This window comes from Alligator mississippiensis, chromosome 5, assembly GCF_030867095.1.
Source record: "Alligator mississippiensis isolate rAllMis1 chromosome 5, rAllMis1, whole genome shotgun sequence".
Taxonomy (NCBI): domain Eukaryota; kingdom Metazoa; phylum Chordata; order Crocodylia; family Alligatoridae; genus Alligator; species Alligator mississippiensis.
The window spans coordinates 210125662-210141071 of record NC_081828.1 but is presented as its reverse complement, the minus strand read 5'-3'; the positions used below and the strand labels follow the sequence as shown (position 1 = coordinate 210141071).

Below are 15410 nucleotides of genomic sequence, written 5' to 3'. Positions count from 1 at the left end.
CCAACCTGTCCTCCTCCTTTCTTTGAAAATGTGATAGTTTTGGCACAGGACTTTTTTTCAAAGCTCCAGTTGAGATCAGGAGCCCGCTGTCCTCAGTTGTGCACAACCACAATGAGAGAGGGGGACACAGTCTCTTCCCCAAAGAGCTTAAGAGCGTACAGCCTAACCAGACAAAAGGTGGGAAACAAATCATCATCATTTTACCTTCCCCCCACCCCATCTGGATGGAGACTGGGATCCAGGGCAAGTAAGCCCCTTGCTCGTGGTCACGGAGAAAGCCAAGAGTCGTGTACTGCATTTCTGGACTTGAAGTCTCTCCTGAATGCAGAGGTCAGAGCATTTCTCCCAGTGATTTCTACATCAAAGCCATAACGTGGGCTGGAGCTAGAGCAGGAGTGCCAAACCCACCTGGAGTCGCAGGCCAGATAAGCTCTGCTGCGCTGGACCAAACTGACCCCCTGCGCAGCACCCCTACCTGCACACCGATTTCATTTCACTCCTCCCTGTCCCAACCCCAGTGTCCTTGCAGGCTCCTTCCCTGGGTATTGCTTGTCTGGTCTCTAAGGCACAGGCTGCTTTCCCCGTGCAGGGCCCTGGAGAGCCTGTGGCAGAAAACATAGCAAGGCATCACGCTGCCCCCAGCCCACCCCAGAGCTGATGCTGAGCCCGGGAGCCACCACTGCACCCCAGGCTGGGAGCACGGATGCTCGACAAACATCCCCAGGAATCCCCGCTGTTCCCTCCCACGCACACAGTCCTCCCGCCACGGGCACAGAGGCCAGAAAGCCTCACATGGGTCCTCAGCCTGGGGTGCAGGCTGCCTACGGTGTCCCGTGCCAACCCCCTGTGCTGCATGCAGCGCATGGGGTGGAGGCCAGCTCACGGGGTCTCCACCCGTGAGCCCTGTCGTATGCCGGATTCAATCCCTTACCTGTCCCCCTTACCTGAAAGCCAACCCTCCATCCTCCTTACTCCTTACTGCTTGCTGGACAGGACACCACGAGTTTCCACCCTTGTAGGAGACAGATTTCAAAGATCCTGCCTCTGCAGTTACCAGAGCCTGTGGCCAGCACCAGTAAAGCGACAGGCTTGAGATACTGCTCTTTGCAACAAGGAAGTGGTTTTGTGGTTGGGGGAGGACTCCGTTCCTGGTGTCTTTTCAGCTCCTGCAAAAAATACCCACTGGGGCAGATGGTTACTAAAGGGTTCACCAAGCATGAGAGCCACCAGCACTGGACCTGCGGTGCTAGAAGTAAAAAGGACTCTAACAGACACCTATCGATCATGGGTCGATCGTGGAGAAGAGACCTATAAAACATAAGTGTTTCCCCTGCCAACACCATGCCAGCAGCATCTGTAGCCATAAAGACAAACTATTTATCTAATGACAGACCATCCTCTATTTAAGCAAGACCCCACTATATACGATGCATCTCACTCGCTGGGCCATGCTTGAGGAGTGGTATTAAATTCCACCTGAAGAGTAAAAAAAATACCCGATTACTCAGCTTGCTAAATAACGGGACCCGATTACTTAGCTTGCTAAATAACGGGTCTGAAGTGAATGTTAAAGGCAAGCACATTTCTGTTGTTACAGTACGCTGTCCCTCTTGGAGCAGTGAGTTAAATCAGGAGGTCATTCACCCTCCAGCAACCCCACAGAAGTAATCAGAGGTCACACTAGAGCAACCGAGGGCAGAGGCAGCTCAGGGAGTCCCGTGGACGAGCAATGTGAGCAAGAAAACCCTCCCCTACTGCTCTGCAGGATTCCCGAGACCTCTTTGAAGGCCTGCCCATTGATCTTCTATGCAACTTGGGGCTTTGCTGGAGGAAAGCTCTGAGTTTTGGGGCCCTGGAAGATGTATTTACCATGTTCCAGGAACGGCACGGGTCAGGAAGACACTGCAGGCTACAACTTGTTTTCTCTTGGACCAAACAGTTCACGAGCTTGGGACACAACTCACTTAAGTGGATTTTTGTTTTACAGAGAAATAACCTGAGGGGAACCGAGACAATGTGATCCCTGCATGCAACTGCAGCCCAGTCCTGGAGACGCCTGCATGCACAAGAAGCCCTGCGGACTTCAGCGGGATCATCCTGTGTGCAAAGATACACCTATGTCGAAGTGTTCACACGATCTGGAGCTTGATAATTAAATACAGGGCAGAGAAGATAGGATGGGAAAATAAGCTGCGAATTTTCAAACCTCCTGTCTAAATCAGCCAGATGAAATGGAATTCAATTTGCATTTGAACTTCCCTGAGGAAAAGCAAAAGACTGGAAGAACCCGGCTGGCGGGACTGAAAATACTCTGAGCTTCTTCAGGGGACAAATATCACGTCCTAAAACACCAGGTGACAAGTGCCTTGTAAATAGGCAAGATAAAGTCCCTCAAAAATGGTGACGTTAGGAGGCAAGCTTTATTATGCACTTTAAAAGTCACCACCAGAGGAGTAATGATTAAATCTCTCGTAAAAGAGACAGCACCCTTCCTTGGCGACTGCAGATTTGCAGGTTTACAGGTGCACCCTTTACCCACCCCCTCAGGCTCAGGGACTCCAGAAGGGCTGTGAGAAATACTGGCAAGAAACCCTCCAAGATTCACAATTCAAGGGTTTGGTTTGCCTGCGGAAAGATTGGAAATAAGGGCATGTTGTCAGGTCAACACGGACTCAAGAAATGGTCGTTCTCCTGGAAAATATGGAAATGTTCCACAATACTTTAACTCCATGATGTTTTTGGAGAGCGGGAGCTCTCTGTGCCCCATGGGTTTCATGGCACCCCCCACGCAACCCTGCTCCCGCAGGTCACCTAGGAGCCTTCGTGCCCCACAACGTATTGCCTCTGGTACATCATCCCTTCACCCATATCCAGCTGCCAACCCCACTAATGCATCCCATAAATGAACATCTGGCAACCAAAGACAGCAGGGAAAGAGGAAGGCACAGGGAACAGCCGAGTTGGAGAGAGACAGGGCCGTGCAGTGGGGAGCCGGGAGTTCATCCCCACTGCGTCCGTGGGAGCCCCAAAGTGGTAGGAAGAGGACAGGGCCACTGGGACTCGACACGGCACCTCTCCCACAATGGCCACTTGGTGCCAACTTTCTCTCTGTTGTAGCCTCTGGTACAAGTAGCTTGTGAATGGCCCTACAGAAATATTTGTACCCAAGCACAGATGTGTAAACTGGAGTGTAACTGGGTAGCAGGCGGACTTCCTTGTTACCACCAGCATTTTATTTTGGTTTAGTTATTTAGCTGCTTTGACTTCTTTTAATGGAAGTTTTTCTTTTTGATACTGGGGAGAGGTGGAATTTAGCACCACCGCAATTGTAGGGGCGATTGCATTGTGAGGAAAATCAAGTATTAGTTATTTCCATTCGCAGATAAAGCAGATTCTTCCCCCGAACTTTCAGTAACTGCTGACCGAAAAGACCTGGGAAAGTCACTGTGGGGCTGCCTCCTCCAGAGCTGCGGGCACCAGACACGGACTGTCCTTCCATGAGCTAGAAAGCCATCCTTCCTTTTTTTTTTATTTTTAGCCAAGGTGAATTAATCTACGTTAGGATCCGCCACCCCCTTCCCCACATGCACACACCTGGTGGGGTTTGTCCAGCAGCTTTTAGAATAAAGACTCTAGCAGGAAAACACCCTCCTTCCCCCTCCCCACTCTCTGTCCTCTCCTCTAACAGAATAGCGGTGTCCACATCTGTTATGGGGCCCGGATGCATGTCCCCCATACCCCTAACTGTCCCCGACCTGCTTCTACAGCCCAGCAGAGCTAACGGGGGGCACACACGGGGCTGAGATCAGAGCTAGGGGATGAGCTTCCAGGGAACTGAGCATTTGCTGGAGGAAAATATACATATTATGCACACATGTACACACTATTTTATATATAAATATAGTCCTAGGTGAGCTGGGTCTGCCCTTGTTAAGTCAAGGCCGAGCTGCCTGAGTAACTCTTGGGAACCAGGGAGCCGCATCGGATTCGCAATATGAACCGGAGTTCAGACTGCAGCAAAGCCAGGCTCAAACTCAGGCCATCATGAGCACAACTCTTCCTCCATCCATAGCACGTGTTCTATTCCCAAAGGCCCATCCCTCCCTCCTTGCACAGTGTCTTGCAGGTCTCCTGCAGCAAGACACAACCTTCACTCCAACCCCTCCAGAACACCTTTTGCTCAGGCCATGCAAATGCATTGTAAATTAGAGCCTCAGAGGGGCTGCTCTAGCAGACGCTTCCCTGCAAAGAACCTAAGAGGGCAATGCAGAGATAGCATAGAGCCAGGTTTGCTCCTCCTCTCAGGCAACATCTTCTGTGCTCTTCCTCCCAAGAGAAGCAGCACAGACTCCAGCCCACTAAAAGGCTGCAATGCTCTATCATCATCCATCCCGCTGGCATGACTGCAGTTGGGGCTGCCTCTATTGCTGAAGGCCCAGTTTTATTTCTCACATCTGCACATCTATGAACTGTCAAGAAAAGACTCCCCAAGAATACAAGAGAGGGGCTTCGAACTGCAAGCACAGAAGCCCAGTTTTAAAAAACAGGCATCCAAAGAGATGGCAGGGGAGACATCTCACTGATACCGTGCTGCTATCAGCAAGGAGAAGAGGTTATTTCAAGGATGCGGGATATTTCTGTTCCAACAAATAGGAAAGTGAACCCCAGCACAGAGAAAACTGGACCCAAACATGGGAAGCAAAACTCTCGTTTCTCCACCGGCCTTGGATTCCTCCATTCATCAGTCTTGGATTTTCAAAAGTGCTTCCTTCTCCTATCCCTAGCCCTGACCCTTCCCTGAAATCAAAGGACTGTAAGAGTCTGTAATGAGATCCAATTCTACCGGCGGCAGAGGCTTAGCCAGCTAGGTAAAGCTGCAGGTAGAGACAGGACAGAGGAGAAAGAAGAGTCTGTGTGAATTATGCCATGGCTGGTACATCTGACAATTCAGTATCTGCAGGGCTGAGACCTGCAGCACACTACTGCATGGCTGCATCTAACTTATTTCCTAAAGAACCACTTCCCACACCCGAAGGCAAGCTTTTCCACCCAAAACACTGGAAGAATTACAAACACAAGGCTCACGTTTGTACCACAGCCATTCCCAAGAAGACACCCCCACTATGTGAGGGTAGACTTCAGCCTGTAGCAACTACCCGGTAGTTATTCTGAATAGATGGTTATGCTGCTGAGTCATTACTAATTACTGGCGATGAAGTTTGGCCTAATGACTAAACATGGACTGGAACTGGGGTTTGTTCCCAACCTTGCTAGTGGCCTGTTGGCCAACCTTGGGCAGATCACTTACCACTCCATGCCTCAGTTTCCCCATCCATAAAATGGGGACGGGGGGGGGTAATATAGATCTCCCTTATCAAGTGCTCTGGGATACACAGGTGAATAGATTTAGATCAATGGTTGTCAACCTTTTTAGACTGGAAGCACACCTGAACAGATCCAAGACACCCCTTAGGAAATGCCAGCTCTTAGTTCTCCCTATTTTTCTGTAGTCAAAAAAAGAACAGAATGTTTTTTCTGTTGCAAACTGCTCAGCGAGACCACAACTATGGATTGCTATTTGAAATCTCTGGATTTATCTCATGAATCGTATCTGCAGACCTAACAATGCTGACATGGCCTGGCACCCCACATCACCCTTGAAAGGATCTCGTGGGACCCCGGCTGAGAATCACCGATCCAGGTGTTATTATCCAGCAAGATGCAAGACTCAGGATTACAAAAATCCATGCAGGCAAAGCGCTTCGCTGTCTATCCGATCCACCAGTCCTCCGCCATCCTCTGCTGGGAAAGTCCGTCTCAAGAGATTCAGAAACAGAGGTGACTATCGCTATGCAAAAGAAGACGGTGTTTATACAACACGGCCCTGTAATCCCTGCGTGCGGCAAAGGCGCGGGGGAATCCAAGTGAAACCTAACCCGGCTTTGGCAGCTCCCATCCCATTAAACATTAACAAGAGCCGAGGAGGAGGAGCAGCAGCACAGCTAGATGCACAGACTGGGTTTGGGGCTGCTAAGGACATGTACACACATGTTTAAGTGACCGGCCAAACCAGGCAAGTCGGCAACAGCCTTAGCCTCCAACTGAACCCGTAGATTCAAGACAGGCCCTTCGTGCATCTGTGCAAGCCGCGAGGAAGTTAGAGCTGGGCCCTTAAAGCACGAGTGTCACTCTTGAAAGGAAAAAAATGTTTACCCAGAAAGAAATGCAGCTGCCCGGTTCTCCCCCCCAGACCGATGAAGGTATGTGTGTTCTCATAAAGGACCCTTTCTCCCCTCCCAGCCCCGCTCCCCCTAACGCTCAATAGCTCCAGTGAAGCCACAGTCCCGGGTCTGTGAGATCATCACCAGTTGCCATGGTAACGGTTGTGCTGTCCCAAATACCGCATCACAGGTCTGGTCCTGCGCTCCCCCGAACTCCCAGCTGAACTCGGTGGGAGTCTGGAGCAAGGAAGACATGTGAAATGACTCAGGAGGACGGGAAGGGGGGCCCCGGGAGGGAGGACGTGTTTGTTTGAACACAACCAGGTTTCGTAATGTGCAAACAGGGCACAAAACGTGAAAGAAAGCAAATCAGCCGCACGCACGCAGCTCGAGATGAGGAGTAACAAAAAAAGCAAAAAAAGCCCTTTACTAAGGCAGGAAGGTTGTTACAAGCGGAAATCAAAGCAAGGAGGGATTGCAGGGTACGTTCATGCCTGGGTGGGTACAGGCAGCAATGGCAGGACAGGGGGAGGTGGTTTGTGCCTGTCTGCATGGGGCTGCGGGAGCGGACGTGACACCCCCAGCCCAGCCCAGGCTATCCTTCAAACCCAACCCTGGGTCTCCAGGGTGGAGGGAGGGCAAAGCCACGATGCAGCCACCAAGCGGCTGTGCTCTACCTTGTCTTACCTGCAGTCATCCCACTGCCCAGCAGCCTGGCCTGGAACAACCCCTGCACCCAAATGGGTGGCACTGGGAGAGCACAACCATGGAGGATCCCCTGCTAAAGGCATCCCGTGATGGAGGGGGCTTTAAACCCGCCTGCGGCCATGTTGTGTGCCCCCCACTAACACGATCCTGTGCTTTCCTTTTCCCCTTTTCTCCTCAACTTACCCTTCTGCCAAAACACAGGCCAAAGTTCTGGCCCATTTTTTTTTTAGCAAAAGATCGCATGTGCATGATGTTAAACCTCAGGGCTAGATATGCACAGACCTGAATGTAGGCATCAACAGTCCCCAGTTGACTTCAAAAGCTTTTTAGAAATTAAATTAACACTTAATGCACCCGTGCAAACACAGAAACACACCTGCACACAAGAAGCCTGTTTGGGACACCTACAAATCACCCCTGAGCAAAAACAATTAGACAGGACAGCCGTTGGTGCTCTTCATACGGACATCTCCCTTTCCTGCTGTTAAATGTGTTTTGGTGAAAGCTGCCCCCCAGCCCCCAAAAGGTACAAACTTTTATACTCAAGGGCTCAGACAAGCTCCACTCCGCTTGTCACCTGGATTATTTCTCCATTTTGCAGCGAGTGTCAGCTCTGAGGTGTGTGTGCGTCACTGGGATTCTCCAGGGGAGAACAGAAGCAAATGCTGGGTGTGGTAAAGGGTCACAGAAGCCACAGTCCAGCCCGCCGTTCGCAAGCAGCCAGTTACCCAGGAGTTCTTGAAAATCATCCGCTTCAAACCATCAGTCACCACAACTACAAGGCAGACAACCACAAGGCCAAGAACAGCCTATGATGCACTATAGCTGAGCACAGGGGATGCACGGGCAATACCGATGACCTGTGCAAAAAATAACCCCTGCACCATCCTGAGTGGGAGGGATAATTCCTTCCCCACTCCACATTTGGTGATCAAGTAGAAGAACAAGACCCTCAGGCAGGAGCTTACCAGGTTCTCAGCACTGGCAAGTGCACCAGCACACCCCAGTCAAAACCCACAGCCTTAGCTATGGTCAAAACACTCAAGACCCTGCTAAATTAAGATGTCCAAATGCTCCCCCAATCCAGCAGCTACTATTACAGTCTGCAAACCAAGAGCAGGCTGTCACTTCCATTTCCAAAAACAGTTGAGAACTGCGTCCCTGTATCCGAAGCGTTTCATTCTTCGGACCCAGCCCTTACAGCAAACACCTCTGGTCCCATGTTGGGTGCACGCTTCACAGAGCGCTCTGCGACTTCAGTCTACAGCAGTAGTTCTCAGCCTTTTTAGGCTTGAATTACAGCCAATTGTAATTAGACTCAAGGCACCCCTCCATAACTTCTATGACTTGAGTGGCCCTCTACTCCGCCTGGGATCTCTCCCATGTACATTGACCAACTTTTATGGAAGCAAGAGGTTGGCTGCCGTCATTCCCCTCCTTCACCTGCAGCAGGATAGGGCATTAGGTCTTGTGCGGTGTCAGAGTTGAGGGTAGTTTTATGAAGAATTCAGATTCAAGATTCATATGGGATGGTTTGGATAGGGATGATCCTGCCTCAGGCAGGGGTTGGACTAGATGACCTCTGGAGGTCTCTTCCAGCCCTACCTCTCTCTGATTACATTACACGGTGCTTACTTCCTTGCAGAGGGACTGGGCAGGGGGCACAGTGGTGTGGCCAGGCAGGAATGTCCTCATGGCACCCTTCCAAGGATCTGTTGGCACCCCAGGGTGTTGCAACACCCCAGCTGAGACTCACTAGTCTGTGGCCTTCCCCCACCACCCACCTAACTCTATCTAATGCTAGTGATCTGGCTCTGCCTGCAATCCGGCGTGGAAGTCCAAATTAAGATGCTGGATGTGCAGCTGCATTAGAGGCTATAGCCCCAGTGCCCACAGCCTGGCTAGTAAGCAATATCAGTTCTCTTTACTCTTTCAATCACTGGCTGCTACAGACTAATAATAATCCTTCACCCAATGGACTAGGAATCAGAAGAAAACTTGATACTCTTCCCTTCCACTTTCTGCTGTTTCTCCCCATAAGGTCCCATTGTTCCACATCTAGCCTAGCAGCTCTTATAGGAAAGTCACGTCCGCAATGAGAGACATCTTATAGCTCAGCTACATCTTATATCCACCTTACCCAAATTGGCCCATAGAGACCAGGTATGGTCACACTGGCTTTTCCCTCCCACCCCTAGCATAGCTTGGCCATTCTAGCCTGTCGTCTGTGGACAATGCACCCATGTTACATGCAGCTGATATGTCCAAACTGCAGACATGCATATATCAAGGGATCTAAGCATCTGTCACGGGTATAAAAGACATAGCAGAAGGCTAATGAGTGCAACAAAATATAAGCCAGACACAATCCTACTCTAAGGGGACTCTTTATTTGGGTTTGGGGTTTGCCTGCACCACAGTCCTGGGAACTCCTGAAGACATCCTTAACTACCTAGGCTCAGGCACTGGGAATGATGGAGTTCAAGCACAGGCTGCCCTTCGCTCTCTCCAAGCATTTACCCGACTTCTCACATGGGTTTTGCAGCCCATGCTGACCTCCACGTTGCTGGACTGCACTGCCAACAGCACTCAAACGAGCTGGTTTAAAGCTAGCTCAGGTGCGCCTACATGAGCCACAGGCTTTTGCAGCGACTGGCAGACAGGTTCCAGCACAGGACAGGAGGCAGGCAGCAATCAAACCATCTGTCCACTAAAACAAACTTTTTCTTATTGCATACCCCCTTCCAGATTTACCAGCTGCCCCCGTACCCCGGCCAGCATACATTTATATGCCCTTTAAATGCCAATTATTATAATAATGAAAATTAAGTCTTCCATTATACCATTTCTCCTGAATAACCCCCAAAGATGCCTTGCATACCCCCAGGGGTACACATACCACAGTTTGGGAACCCCTGTACTAAGAAGTGGGTTGAAAGCACCCACTCACTCATACTTATAGTGAAAAGAAAACAAAGTACTGCTGGCCAACATTTTTCACCCCACAAAAAAACCCCCCAAAAACTTTGACAACAACAAAACAGTTTGTTTCCTTAATAAAGTTTTCCCTTTTTTATTGAGTTCTCTCTCAATGAAGTGTATTTTTGGATATTTATAATGAAAGATTTATGTCACTCTTTCCTTCTTCTGTTACTTAAAAAAAAACAAACAACCTTCCTCCTCTATTTTGCCACTGGAAAAGGAAGTTTTAAAAGCCCAGAACGATGTTATGTTCTCCTTTTTATCCTTTTTTCAGATGGAATTAAAAGGGTAGAGAGGGAGCCACGAGGTAAGGAGTGCAGAACAACATCTATTAAAAGAGCAAACCAAACAACTCTTCACCCCAATTATCTTTCTTTGCAATGGTGGCTAACAATTCCTGAACAGCTTGCAGATTGTGAATTTTTCCATATTTTCAGCCAGCCTGGCTAACAGCTTTTCAACTGATATCAGTACTGTCCTGGGATGGATTATGCAGTGGAGATCTAGCGCCTAGAAAAGTGCTTATCCCCAGTCAAGAGAGAAAGAGAGACTGTCTCTGGAAGAGAAGGAAATTATTTCGGAATCAACATGACAGGAACATGCGACAGAACCCAGCTGGCCGGGAGAGATAAAGAGCAGTCCCTGTTCATTTAGAGTTGGAGGCCTGTTAGATTGGGAGAAATGAAAGACAAGAGTCTTAAAGAAGAGAGCCTGAAATCCTGCTGCTATTGGGAGTGGAACTTGATGCATTTGCTGGCAAACTGGCTCAGTTAGGAAGGGCTTGGAAAGTTAGGAAGGGCTCGATTCATCTTTTTCACTAAGATAATGTCCTCTTTGCAAGAGCTTTGCTCCGCTAATTACATGTCTGTAAGTGTCATTAGATAAATGACTTATCCTGGGCCAGAAGTCCCCAGCAGCCAGTTTTCCATCATACCCCCCTTCTTGACACACACTTCTCCCATGCAGCGTTTCAGCAATAGTCCCCAGAGAGACTGAGACGCAAAATGAGCCCGCTAGCAATGTCCCGACTCTTTGCAATACATTTAGCTCTGCAAGCTCCTTGAGGGAAGAGCTATGAGTTTTCTGTGAAGACCTGCAGACCAGGATTTTCAGAGACATCTTAAAGAGTCAGGCGCCAAGGCCCCCTGAAGGTCAATGAGAACTAAGTGCCTAGATCTCCGAATCACAGTTTAAATCACAAGCAGCGATGAGCGTGAAGTGCATCAGCGTAACACCTGTGGCAGCCTAGGACTTCTCTATGCTACAGATCAGGACCACGTGGACCTTCATAGCAGCAGCAAACCTGAGAGCGATCCTTCTCCATCTCCAGCTATAAGCACCTACCACTGGAAAGAGGAGTCTCCAATAGCAACGTGGAGCCTATGATATACTACTGAGCTGCCTGACACCATCCAGTAGAAACCACGTGCACATACACATTAGCCAGGCTGGTATTGTTGGTTGTATTATAATAGGGTTTATACTAAGGTAGTATAATAGAAACATGCCTCAGTCCAAACAGCTTGTACACTGAGCAGCGCAGAAAGCTGAAGTGACCTCTCCAAGGTTACACAGCCAGGCAGTGGCAGAGCTGGGAAAAGACCCCCGGTCCTCAGACTCCCACACTAGTTCCCGGCCCACCAGACAATATTTGGGAGACGACCTTTGGCTGAACTGGAACGCAAAGCAGCAAAGCGGGTGAATATTACGCCCCAGGCCCTCTCTGCGGGTTCTTCACTCGGCATCACTGGAGGTTTTGTCAGCAGAACCGAGCCAGGATAAAGAGGCCAGAGAATCAAATACTCCCAAGGAATCCACGCCTTACCCATGTTGGCATCTACATCAGGCCTCCACTGCACCGGTCACGGGTACTCGCTCTGTCCGATGCTCACAAGCATCCACCTGCAATAGAAACACAGAGTGTACAGGTGAGCGCCAGCAAAGGGATCAGACCAGACGTGTAAGGGGGTTGCACTGTGCATGACTGACGACTTGTCTCACCCCCTTTTTGCAGGGGATTTTTTTCCCCCAACAGGAATAGGTAAAAGTGTCTAGATCAGTAGCAACCCACCCATCGGGTCCCTCAAGCCAGCTGAGTAATCTGGGCCCTGTTGGCAAGCCAGATCCAGGGTGTGGGGTCATGCCACAGACTGGATGAGTGGCACAAGGTCAATCTGTGAGCCCAATTCGGTGCACAGGCCCATGTCGTCCCACAGAGGCCAGAAGACACGGCTCCATTGACTGGATCCAGCCATATCTTGGTCACCACCAGTCTAGACCTCCCCACACTCCCCAGAGACCCAGCCCTGATTTTCAATGCAAGGTTTAGCACCTCACTTCTGTGCCTCAGTTTCCTTTTCTGTACAGATACCCGCTTTAAAGTTCATAGACGAGCAATGACCCTCAGTCACTGAAACCAAATTCTCCATCTATCACGACTACAGGATCTAGGTGCCTCGCTGGCTTTGATGTACTTGACCTTGCATATTCCTGTGGGGTACACTTAGCTGAGACAGAAAAAGAGATTATGTGATGGGAAAGGTCACAAAGGAGCTCCGTGACAGAACAGGGAATTAAACCTGGTGAACCCACAGATCCTAGCCCTGCCTCTACTGGAGTCAATGGCCAACCTACTTGGACCAAGTGGAAACCAGACCAGCCAGACTGATACCAACCTACAGACATTAATCGTTCACACACCTGGTTTTACAGAAGCACATAGCACCCAGGAGCTCCTACTACAGTCAACAGATCTGTACACCCACATTATAACAACCAATGTGCGCCAGCACTTGTGAAAATTGGGATGGTCTTAAGATGCTTGGGCTTGAACAACTCAACTTTGGGCACTTGCATTTTGTTTAATAAAGACATGGCCATAACCCCCAGCCCATAGCAGCCTGATTTAACAAATCTCGATACAATCTTGTGCGTCTTACCACCTCGCTAACAAAATAGATCATTTTTGTTCTGGGATCTGATCCCATAATCCTTGGTTCAACCAACACTACAAACATCAGTGTTGAATGCCACAGACAAGTACTCTGGATGGTTATGCATCACGTCTCATGAAAAGCAGGCCACAAGTAAAAAAAGGCACTTTGAAGGCTTCCAGGGCAGTCAGATCTATTAAAAAGACCTATAAAAATCAAAATTCCTGAGAGAATCAGGGGAGACGCAGGAACGATTTCAAAAGCAGACTAAAAATAATTCTCTTCAGAAACATCCAAGTCTCTGGACCCAACTGCTGGCAAGCATGAGGCTATTTACCCAACCTATTTTGAGAGAGACCAGCAGGAAAAGAGACCGATAAGAGGCCAGCAAATACTCTGACATTTATGTGTGCCACTGAGCACGCTGTTCCCTGTGCTGCTGCAGTTTCCTATCTGAGAAATATGATTTAGCTAGGAATATAAAGCCATCAAGCACTGCGTGCTCTATCATTTCAGGACAGACCAAAGAGGAAAAAAAGCAATAGGAAAAGGTTTGATCCCCTTTGCCTGGGGAAGAAGAAAGAACTGATCTAACTATAAAGGCCGCAGCGGACATCACCTTGGGGTCAGAGCTCCACACCGAAAACAATGGAAACTCCCACTAATTTCAGTAGGATTTGGATTAGCCCCTTAAACTGAAAATGGCCAAAAACTGGCCAGCTTCTCCTTTTCTTCTCTTTTCAAGCTGCACGCACATTTTGCAGAAGCAGAGCTGTGTGCCTGCTTCATGCATGGTTATCAGAGCGATGTGTGCAGTTGTGGTATCTGCATGCAAAGGGCCAGACAGCCACACAGCTGGATCCCTGACCATGCACATACTGTTTGTGCATACAGACACAACCATTGCATGAACACAAAGAGCCTGCATGGAGATAGCTCTGAATAACATCTGATCCCCAGCCACCTTTTTGTTTGCAAAAGTACTTGTGTGTCCTCGCTGATCTTTCCTCCATCAAAGCGATCGGGTGCCCGTAGCATAGGGCTAACCAGTGCAAAGGCAGGAGGTTAGCATTTGCTACGTTAACCATGTTTTTCCCTTGTGAAGTGGACAGCCTTGATTACCAGCATGGCTGCTTTCTCCAGTTTACCCACGTGCCACCCATCCCTATCATGCAAGGACCAACTGCTGTTTTTAGCGCAAAGCAGACTCTCCCCGACTCCAGCGCATTGCAGGGGTGGGTTGGGGGGAAACAGATATCATTTCAAACTCCCTCCGTGGAGCATCCAAGCGTTGGCAGGCTCGCCAGCCAGCCAGGATCTGGAAGGGAACCCGGGTCTCCCAGCTCTCGCTCCCTGGCTGTGACCACCAGCAAATTCAGCCCCCCTTGTAAATCCAACCCAGTCCGTTTGACAAAGTACGGCCCTGTTCACCCAGCCATCCAGAAACGCCTCCTGCCAAACAATTAAAGCAGGAGGAGTGTGAACCCTGCCCTCCTTCAGCTCAGGCCAGGGGAACATCATCTTCTCCTCCCCGATCCCCGTTGCAGCCTCTTGTGAAACAGGCTCTGATTCTGCCCTCGTTTTGGACGGGGACACTCGGGAAAGTTCATTAAAACGGCCCGTGCGAAACCCCCACGGAGATTTCAGCACGGCGATTTCAGCTTTCCTCCTTAAGAATCCGAGTAGTCTTGGCCTGGCTTGGCTTAATTTAATTGCCTAGAGAAGTCAACTCCCCAATCCAAACACCTCCAATCAGAACTAAAGTGACCGTGAGATCTATTTAAAAAAAAAAAAAAAATCTATAAAAATCACAACTCCCAAGAGAACGAGGAAAGACGCAGGAGCGATTTCAAAAGCAGAGTTTGGGAGGTTTAACTAATCCACATTAAAAAGTTAATTTGGATCAACTTTCCTGAGGGCCCCCATGTAGACAAGCCCTTAAACTGGGGGAAACCAGAAGTAGCTTCACTGGTGCTGCACTTGCATAGATGGCAGCAACCTGGCTTTGAACTGAAATGGGGGGAGATAAGAGTCTGGATCATTTTGCACCCCCAGCACTTGTTCTTGTCAAGGTGCTGAGCAGAGCATCTTGCACTGAAGCCAGCGGGAGAAAAAAGCTCTAGGCATATTACAGGATCAGACCCCAAACTGGTGCATATAAGTCGTGTGCCCTGTTCATCTCTTCACTCATGCTTTCCCCAGCTTGCTCCGTTGAGATGATGACAGCGCTCACATAACAGAACGTAGCACCAAGGAGCCTCCAACTCAGGACTGCAATAATAGACTTCACCACTGAATGCAGCCCAGGGACTTACATGGGGATCTGCACTCTGACACCAGGCTGAATTCAGCCAATGCACAAGCTAAGGGATGCTGAGATGTGGTAGAATTAAGTGGCATAAAAACATCAGTCCTCAGTCCTGCAGCATGGCTGGGATGGAAATGAACCTTGCTAAAATTGGGACGCTCCTTGTTTTTGAACAAGCAGGGAACAACATGTTGGGCCTGGAGATTTTAACAAGCAAAAGAGTCAAGCGGAAAAAATCTCTCCTTTTAAAGAGTCGAC

The 15410-nt window shown here is 49.3% G+C and overlaps 1 protein-coding gene across 3 annotated transcripts in view; it reads right to left on the bottom strand.

Annotated features, from left to right (window-relative positions):
• The window catches only part of LOC102572648 (mitogen-activated protein kinase kinase kinase 3), a 107263-nt gene that overhangs the window by 70968 nt on the left and 20885 nt on the right, over window positions 1–15410 (bottom strand). For all 3 annotated transcript variants that reach the window (XM_014609063.3, XM_014609066.3, XM_014609065.3), the window contains one exon: window positions 11737–11813. In XM_014609063.3, the coding sequence (XP_014464549.1) occupies window positions 11737–11740 (4 nt within the window). In that variant the 5' untranslated portion in view covers window positions 11741–11813. The remainder of the gene's footprint in view (window positions 1–11736; window positions 11814–15410) is intronic.